Source organism: Osmerus eperlanus, chromosome 9 (assembly GCF_963692335.1).
Source record: "Osmerus eperlanus chromosome 9, fOsmEpe2.1, whole genome shotgun sequence".
Taxonomy (NCBI): domain Eukaryota; kingdom Metazoa; phylum Chordata; class Actinopteri; order Osmeriformes; family Osmeridae; genus Osmerus; species Osmerus eperlanus.
In genome coordinates this window covers 8,823,016-8,832,617 of record NC_085026.1, presented here as the reverse complement: position 1 = coordinate 8,832,617, position 9,602 = coordinate 8,823,016, and the positions used below count along the sequence as shown (strand labels likewise).

At 48.0% G+C, this 9,602-nt stretch overlaps 1 protein-coding gene across 4 annotated transcripts; it reads left to right on the top strand.

Annotated features, from left to right (window-relative positions):
* Positions 1-1,483: 1,483 nt before the first annotated feature.
* Positions 1,484-9,034, top strand: meis2a (Meis homeobox 2a). 4 transcript variants are annotated; one of them, XR_009931392.1, is made up of 4 exons: positions 1,543-1,624; positions 3,591-3,680; positions 4,717-4,816; positions 8,499-8,802. XR_009931392.1 is itself a non-coding variant. In XM_062469872.1 (3 exons), the coding sequence occupies exons 1-3, from the start codon at positions 1,600-1,602 to the stop codon at positions 8,801-8,803; spliced, it is 441 nt and encodes a 146-aa protein (XP_062325856.1). In that variant the 5' UTR covers positions 1,484-1,599; the 3' UTR covers positions 8,804-9,034. The 4 variants fall into 4 exon arrangements, 2 of the variants coding, with proteins under 2 accessions (XP_062325856.1, XP_062325857.1); XR_009931393.1 differs by having other exon boundaries at positions 3,570-3,680; XM_062469872.1 differs by lacking the exon at positions 4,717-4,816 and having other exon boundaries at positions 1,484-1,624; positions 3,570-3,680; positions 8,499-9,034.
* The last annotated feature ends 568 nt before the right edge of the window (positions 9,035-9,602 follow it).

Here is a 9,602-nt window from a genome sequence, read left to right as displayed (position 1 = left end):
AGGGAAACAGAAAAATCTTCACTCGCTGATGGGACCCCTCCCCCCTCCCCCTCTCCTCATATCTTATAGCTAAGGTTCTACCCCCTGCCTGCCTACCTGCACTCTATTTGCCCCCCCTGGCAAATGAGCGCTGCATCTCCCTTTTCACCGAACGTGTCTTTTGTTACGTTTAACCATGTCACTGCAAGCGGCCAGATTAGGGCTGTTTAAGTTAATGGGAGGAGGTAAGGGCAGGTATCAGGGGTTCACGGGGATTAGGAAACCCCAAAGTGGTTCCAGTCCTTCTCTCCGTCTAATGACCAACAGTGTTGCCAGCCGTGCCCTCCCTCCCCACCCCTCCCTCTTTCCATCCATCATTCCCTCACTCTCTCCCTCCTTTCATCTGTTCATCCTTCCATCCATCCCCTCCCTCACGCCGTCCGTCCTTCTGTCCCTCTGTTCCCTCATCTGGCCCTCACTCACTCCCTCCGCACACTAGGACCAAAATACACCCTTTCTTAATTTCTCTGTCTCGTTTTTTGGGGGGGGTTTCCAACGAATAGCGCTCTCTGGATAGCCCCACGATGATTTGAAACCTCCCTCTAATATCAACCACATGTCAGTACCTGTAGCGCTAACTCCTCGCTGCTTTTTTAGTACGTGAGAGCAAAGAAGCAGAGCGAGGGAGGAGGAAGGGGCCATGGGGCCTGCAGGCAGACCTCGTTGGCTGGCTGGTCAGGCCAGAGTGGTCGGCTTGACTTAAGACTCGGGCCCCGGGTGTCCCGTCCGACTTAAAAGATGGCCCCCGGCTGGCTGCCACCTCCAGATGACCCCCCTGGTTTTACAGTGCCGAGCTTCAGGAGAGAGCAGGGCCACGGAGCCTTTGTGGAACTGCACTCATTCGCTGCCGTTGCTGGTGATAAAACTTCAGACAGCCTAATTGATGGGCTCGCTGACATAACAATACCTTGTGAAAGCGCAGAGTGGCCGTGCCTGGTCCTCATTTATAGACAGCTGGAAGGGGAGCTGAACCCCCTACCATGAAGCCAAGGTGGGGGTCCCAGGCCAGCCGGAGAGAGCTGGGGCTTTGGGGGGGGGGGGGGGGTGAAAGGAACCATTTGTATCTTTGCTGTTCGATAATTTATTTATTTTTTAAAGATTAGCGGTAACATTGTAGGAATGATGTTTGTGTGGGAAGGGGGTGGAAAATGGTGTAGTGTGCGTGTGTGGTGTGCGTGTGTGCATGTGTGTGTCACATGCTGAGAACTCTAAGGGAATGCTTGAGGAATGTTGTCCTGGTGTCCATGGTGACCAGTGTAATCAAAAGCTTTATCAAACAAGGGGAGTGCATCATGAGGGACCTGGTTTCCTCATCCCTGTACAGAAATATCCCTTCATATACTCCAACAAATACTATTATTTGGATGGCCCCTTACAGGCCACCAGTGGCCAATGCTGCCATTGAAACACACTGCTTTTGAGGTGTTTTGTGGTATTGAGGTGGTGTACTGTTGCATACCTCTGCTATGTGAAAGCTGTAGGTGATTTACCTTGTGTTTGTCTTCTGTTTTTCTTCTCTTTCACAGGTTCATCAATGCCAGGAGAAGAATAGTACAGCCCATGATTGACCAGTCAAATCGAGCAGGTAAAGAAAGACAAGAGCCTGTCCTCATATAGCTATCTCTCTCTCTCTCTCTCTCTCTCTCTCTCTCTCTCTCTCTCTCTCTCTCTCTCTCTCTCTCTCTCTCTCTCTCTCTCTCTCTCTGTACTGTATCTCCCATGGTCCCTAAACACCCCAGCCCTTTCCAGTATTTTACTGGCATATACAACATGCCCGCAGCCTGAATTTTTAAGGTTGGCCCCCCCTTTGCTTCCCTCCCTCCTTCCTCCTCCTATCTTCCCCATTTTCTCAATGGGATGAGTCTGGCTGTGAAGCCTGCCTGTTACTGATTGGCTCTAATTGGACATTTCCAATATAACTGGAGAGAGAGCGACATTAGCACCCTCTCTGCCAATCACTAATTGGGCACCAGAGGAGTTTGCAGAATTACTGCCGTACAAACCTTTTTTGGGGGTTATCTTCATTTTGGAGGGAGATGGGGGGGGCTGGGAAAGTCAATGCACACAGCTCTTATGTTATTTTGTTATTCATTAAATTCCCTCAAGCACCAGGAGGCAACTTGCTTCAGCTGGACTCTGATTATCGAGCATTCCTTTACACAGCATTCCCCCTCCTCCCCCCCAAAAAAAACAAAACAACAACTATCGTATGAGACGGCGTAATTTCAATTTAGTAATTGTGGGTAAAGAATTCATCCTGGTCATCCTGGCTCAGGATTGAGAATGAGTTTTATATGATCCATTGATCCACGATTCCTGGCATGAGGCCCACGGATGGAGAGATTTCCATTCCTCTGAAAGGGATTAAGGAAGGCTTCATATTGTAAATTGATAATGCATTGATTTCCCATATCTACCACGGTCAGACGACAAAAAACGATGAAAGATTGAGTCGTAAACATGCCACTCGCAAATCGAGCAAAGAATCCGATAAGAATTTATGTAGCTGCCTCTAGAGCTACGTTGACGGCGCTGTTGGCCAAAAAAAAGATAAATAAATATAAAATAAAATGCTGAGTCATTTTTCTTTTGAGGAGGAAAAAAGCTTTTTTGTTGATTGGGGTTTTTGTAGCTCTGCATCTAGGAAAGTCCCACCAACCAGGAGGGGGTGGAGATTGTGCAAATGAAGTTAACCAATTATTGAAATGAGATAAGCCCCCGAATTGTGGTGGGTCTCGGTAGAGTTCCTGTGGTTTCTAAGGAATATTCCTGAGAGCGCGCTTTCAAAGTGTGGCAATTTAGCAGTCTTCCCAAAGACAGCATGACTAACAGCTTCGTCTAATCTCTGGGTTTACAGATTACTGCGGATAATACTGTTTAGTCCGGGAATATATTTTTTTCTGAAGACTCCAGAGTGCATTTACCCAATTGACTAATAATAAACAGTACACAAGACAACATAACTAAGTGATTACCGAACAGCAGTATATAAATACATAATGTATTCATTTATTGATCAACTAAATGCTAATAGATTAAAATGAACATAATAATATTCACTTATCACAATTCATTAAAAGGATGAATGGTTGTATTTGAGTTAATGAGGTCTAAATCGTGTTTCTGCATCATGAGCTGATTTGTCTGTAGGGATGGTGATTGGTCGGTGACAGTCTTGGCTGAGTGTCTGAACCTGTCAAACTGCATGCTTTCTTTTCTACTGTAGAAGACAATGCATCTTCTCTGTTCTGTAATGTTAACATGAGTGTGTGTGTGTGTGTGTGTGTGTGTGCGTGTGTGTGTGTGTGTGTGTGTGTGTGTGTGTGTGTGAGAGAGAGAGACAGAGATTGTATGTGTTTGTGACTGTTTGCATACTGGATGCCTGTTTGCATGTCCTGGGTGCTTAGGAGCCATGCGCATACTGTAGCACAATGTCTTGCAGTGTATGTTTGGGCTGGGACAATTGCTGATTGTCTGGTGTGTCTTCTCTTCTTTCCCCCCCTTCGTGTCCATGTTTTGACTACAATCAGGTTTTCTTCTTGATCCTTCAGTGAGCCAAGGAGCAGCGTACAGTCCTGAGGGCCAGCCCATGGGCAGCTTCGTGCTGGACGGTCAGCAACACATGGGGATCCGGCCAGCTGGTAAGCCGACCCCCTGCTCTTCCCTCCTTCCCTCCCTCCCTCAATCCCTCCCTCCCTCACTCCCTCCCTCCACTCATGTCATGTGTAACTGTATGCCTACCACACCGCACCCGTTGGAAACTGGTTGCGCTGTGGTCACCCTGGCACGCACCGGGCCTACATGACAGCATGCACTTGCTACTAACCTGCTGTAGCAGTGACACAACCACTGCTGACTAGAGGATCACTACCCTGTTACCATCCAACTACCACACTACCCTGTTACCATCCAACTACCTCACTACCCTGTTACCATCCAACTACCTCACTACCCTGTTACCATCCAACTACCTCACTACCCTGTTACCATCCAACTACCACACTAACCTGTTACCATCCAACTACCTCACTACCCTGTTACCATCCAACTACCACACTACCCTGTTACCATCCAACTACCACACTACCCTGTTACCATCCAACTACCTCACTACCCTGTTACCATCCAACTACCTCACTACCCTGATACCATCCAACTACCTCACTACCCTGTTACCATCCAACTACCTCACTACCCTGTTACCATCCAACTACCTCACTACCCTGTTACCATCCAACTACCTCACTACCCTGTTACCATCCAACTACCTCACTACCCTGTTACCATCCTACCTTGTTTCTAACATTTTACTACCCTACACTGTCACTATTATACACTGTTATTACCCTTTTACAATTCTAAAATCCAACTTCACTGTATTTTCACACCCCTCACTAACTGGCATCTCTGCTTGCTGCCTGCATATCAGCCTCGTTGGTCTCTCTTCTCCCCCCCTTCTCACCTAAAGAAATGCAAAGTCTAACAGAGGAAGGTAGAGAATTGCAGAAATCGAAAAAACACCCCCTCGCCTCATCACATCCACCTGCACTGACCTTCCCCGTCCTTTTCCTTCTAACCCTGAAGTCCTCCCTCTGTCAGGGTCTGTCCTCTGACCTCTATGTGGTTCCCTCTTTGACCTCTGCTGACCTTCTCTTTGGCGTTTATCTCCTCTTCTAGGGCCTATGAGTGGAATGGGGATGAATATGGGCATGGATGGGCAATGGCACTACATGTAACCTCCACCTTGTAAAGCAAAAACGCAAAGAAAAAGGGGGAAGTAAGTACAACTGGGCTCTTTTTCCTTGGGTTCTCATACGTTTTGGGGGCTGGTGGGTTTATACTTTTTTCTTACCCACTGTCTCCCTTTCACTCCGCCACAACCCACCTCCCACAACCCCCTCCCCCCACACACCTCCCTTAACCATAATTCTACAACAGCCTTCATCGATTCCACACAACAACAAGCTACCAATGCGGTAGGGGTGGTGCAGCTAACCCAGGATAAATGGGTGTACTGGGAGTAGTGGTGGTGTCACGAGGCCATCTCATGAAGGCCCTGGGAGAGAGAAAGAGAGAGAGAGAGAGAGAGAGAGAGAGAGAGAGAGAGGGGCGACTTGTGGCGCCAGACATCCACCACAACAAAAAAGTGAAAAGGGGGGGGGCGAAAAAAAGAAGAAAGAAAATACACTCTCCCTCCCATTCCAACAACCAAGTAGGCATGGCAAGCACAAATGTATTTATCACAACAGCGCCATCGCTCTCCGCCATCTCCGACAGCCAATGCAAATGTTGGACATTTAGGGAAAAAAGACCATCTCCAGGGGCAGGGTCTGACGGGGAGAAATGAAGCAGGCTCCAGCGAAGCGATAAAGAAGGAGAAGTGAAACTGTCCTCCGAGTGACATAAATCTGTCTGGCCGAGGATTGATGCCCAAATTATCTTATATGCAAAGACGGGAACGCGGCACTACATTACGCTCCCTGGTCCAGATATACGGCCCCGGGTGACTGGGGCGATCCCTCACTGGGGGGGGGGGGGGGGGGGTGGAGGGTTGAGGCAGAAGGGGGGAGACCCCTGTGTTTTGATTATTTTTTACTGGAGGGGGGAGGACTTTAGGGGGGGGGGGGGGGGGGCGTTGGTGCGTAGTTCGTCACGACACACACACACACAGACAAGAAACAGTGAGACACGGAGATAAATTTTAAGGGATGGAGACATTACAGAGTGGAGGTATATGAAAGGGGGGGGTTCTCTTCTTTCTCTCTCTCTCTCTCTCTCTCTCTCTCTCTCTCTCTCTCTCTCTCTCTCTCTCTCTCTCTCTCTCTCCCTACTCTCTCTCTCTCACACACACACACACACACAGACACACACACACACACAGACAGACAATCTCCCTCACACACTCACACCTAGTGTAACTAAATGGCAGTGGTCTTATTAAGCCGGTCATTTCACCTCTTGCTTGCCACTGTGCTGACATTTCAAAAATCAAGACATATCACATCCCAAAGGCAGCAGAGCAGAACAGATTTTATTTAACACCTAAACTCAGTTGCCCAATGAGGCAACAAATCATAACACTTACCTTGATTAAAAGAACCCTTTATATGTAAATGGACATTAGATTTTCCATAGGGTCACCATAGCGATTCCTCCGACAGAGATCATTTCACCCCTTTCTCTCTCGTTCTCTCTCTTTTTCTCTTACTCTCTCTCTCTCTCTCTCTCTCTCTCTCTCTCTCTCTCTCTCTCTCTCTTTCTTTCTCCACCTCATCCCCTCCTGGCTTTGCTAATGTGTCACCCAAAAAAGACAAAGCAGGAAGCAATGTTCCCTGGAATATCCACACAGAGACAACATTTGCTCAGCTTCGCTAATTCTTAATGTAGGCAATATCGTTCTGAGACAATTTAATTATGCAACATATTTTAATGCTTCATGATCAATTACATTAATGGCTTAATACGGAGGAATATTACCCTTTTTTTTATTTGATCAAGCAGTCACACAATATGGTATATTTGGTTGTTAATTACGACCAGCCATTGAGCTGGACTGCTGTGACATAGTCTGGTGAAGCAGGGTAGAGCAAGGTAGGGAGGTAGAGAGGAGCGGGAGGAGGGAGAGGAGGGATGAGATTGTGATGCCAGGTAGAGTAGGGGACGGAGGATGAGAGGAGAAAGAGGGGGAAGGCCGAAAGGGGAGAAAGGGGGAAAAGTCGGGAAGCCAAGAGTAGGGAAGCGGCGAAGGAAGAGGGGGGTGGGGGGGTGAGAGGAGGCAGGCCTAGAGGAGAACGAGGGGGAGAGAGGGACCTGGTGCAGAGTGCTGGCCCCCCGTTATTGTCTTCAGATGGTTTTACCACTCCTGTTAATAAAGGAGGAGGGATGGGGGGTGTGTGGGGGGGGGTGCAGATCTACTTAACAGAATGACTGCAGCTTACAAGACTTGAGATTACCAGCTTACAGTGTCAAAAACATCTGCTGGGCCTTTTAACAGGAGCCCCGTGAGGTTATATGGAGGTGAGGGGCACTCCTCTTGCCCCCCAACACCCAGATTGATTTACTTATTTTATGACCCCGATAGTGGGGTTTTAAGAGAGCACTCCGACAAACATGTGCATTTCAAATGAACTGACGTGGAAGAGGGCACAGTATTGGAAAATGGCACAGCTTTCAGCCAATGAGATTGGCCATTAATCTCTGTCTTTGCTGTCCTCTTTATTCCCCCCCCCCCCCTCCGCCCACCCCCCCCTTTCCCCTTCGTCCCCTTTCCTTTCCTCCACCCTCACCAGGGCCCTCCAGTGTCATTTCTGAATTGCGGTGTACTAAGGTGGAGGAATGTGGAGAGTGAGCATGCCTGGTGACCTTGCTATGACCCCCCCCCCCCCCCTCCTCCAGGGGTTCACATTACAAAGCAGGCCGGCCCAGACCCAGGCCCGTGGCTCCAGCAGGACCCCGGGCCTGCTCGCCCCTGCTTCTCCCCAGGGTCCAGGCCTTCAGACCAGGCCTGTTCCCATACTCCAGTCCCAGGCTCCAGGGCAGCCCCCTTCCCCTCCACCCCTGACTCCTCATACCATCTCCTCCACCTGTCTGTTTACAAAAACCAAATCGGAGGCACCTCTGGTCAACCTGTGACTGGAGTCACTCAGGGGTCCCTCGGAAAGCAGGGCCCTCTACTCTCCATCATAAGGGACCTCAGCATAACCCTCATCCTTCTCTCTCTGTCCACGTCTCTCTCTCTCCTTCCTTTAAATATGTTCCTTTCCTTCTCTCCCTTCTGTCTTCTTCTGTCTCTCTTGTGCTTTAGCGGCTGTCTTCATTATAAACCCACGCTCCTTCACTTCAGAGCCCAACTTTGTTTTTCTTAAAACTGCTCTCATTGAGGAGGCAAAAGCGAAGCTATTGAACGCTATTCTTAGAATGGCGTGTTGTGAGAGTTTAGCGAGGCCTCAATTATTTAATAACTTCTTTACAGGATTCTAAATCAAATAACGTTCACAGTGGCGGATCCCCATGAGAGAACGCCTGTTTGGTTTGTCGCTAAATTCAGCGAGGGAATTGACTGTTCCGCCTGTAAGAGTATTAGTGCTGCTAACATCAATATAGCTGCTTGGTTTTCCTCACGCTCCTTCTCAGCTAGCGTGTCTGTGGGGGGGGCAGAGGATCACTTTACAACCAGAGAACTGACCACAAGTCTATCGGACATTGTAAACCACCCTCCATCACCTAAAATAGACCAATGTAATGACTTTGGGTTTTGCTCGGAGAAACAAAAGCTGTTTAGTCAATGAAGCCTCATATTTCCTCAAATTTACTGGGATTTCTTTCGTGAAACATTCTTTCTTTGGTCTGAGATGATAGAAATAATGTTTGTATTGTTGCATAATACTGTATTATACATGGTAAAAGAGGTTATTTGTAATCATGACTAACTCCTTCTCTCTCTCTCTCTTTCTCTCCAGCTCTACCAGGCATGCCAGGGGAGTATGTACCTCAGAGTGGTCCTATGGGCATGAGCATGGCCCCACCCAGTTACAACCCTTCCCAGATGACCTCCCATCCCTCCCAGCTCCGACACGGACCCCACATCCACCCATCCTACTTGTCCGGCCCCCACCACCACCACCACCCCCATCACCCAGCCATGCTGATGCACGGAGGACCCCACTCTCACCCAGGAATGACCATGTCAGCTCAGAGCCCCCCCCTGCTGACCCCCCTTGACCCCAGCACAGGAGGACAAGGCCTGGACATCCACGCCCAATAGTATAAGGGAACTGTTACTACGACAACTACTACGACAACAGCAGCTACTTAGAGGAACGTCAACAACATGAACCCACAATCCCCAAGCAAGCTATTTTGAGACTATTTTTCAGAATAAAAGCGAACCCTTTTGACCAGAATTAGACGCTAAAAAACAGAATTCCAGATGAGCTGTGATAATTCTTTTTTTTTACCTGTCAATTTTGTTACTTTCATCCATTGGAGGACCAAGCTGACAAGAACACTTTGTAAAGTCTTGGGCTTTTGTTAAAGATAAACAGAGGATTTTTGACTTACACATGTGCAAAAAAAAAGGAAATGGGATACACGTACACTCAAAAACACACACAACGCACGCAAACACAAACACCCTCCCACACACAGCATACTCAAGTGACACGTTCAAACGATCTTAAGCCGAAATCGCTCTGGAAGATTTAAAAAAAGAGAAAAAGACAAAGACTCCAAGAGTTATAACTACTGTAGTATAAAAAAGTATAGACTAAAAATAAGTTAAAACTTGTGCATTTTCGTTGATCACGATTTATGTTTCCTGAGCTAGTTCTAGAATAAAAGGTAACCCTTTCTCTCACACTGTGTGTGTTCCTTGTTGGAGGAGAAACTGTCTCATTGGCAGCGCAGCACTATAAACCAGAAGATGGAACAACTCACCATGGCTCCAATAACAGAGGGCCATCGGGCCCTGTCCCCCCACCCCCAACAAGAACAGGGCCTGATGGGACAAGGCTGCTAAGTGACACCTGATCTCTCCAGAGGATTCAGTTTGAACATTTTTCATG

Excerpts from the sequence above, each read along its gene's own strand:
- meis2a (XM_062469872.1), top strand. The coding sequence starts at position 1,600 with ATGATTGACCAGTCAAATCGAGCAG. Across the intron at positions 1,625-3,569 it reads TGACCAGTCAAATCGAGCAG|GTTTTCTTCTTGATCCTTCA; the intron begins GTAAAGAAAGAC and ends GACTACAATCAG. Across the intron at positions 3,681-8,498 it reads CATGGGGATCCGGCCAGCTG|CTCTACCAGGCATGCCAGGG; the intron begins GTAAGCCGACCC and ends CTTTCTCTCCAG.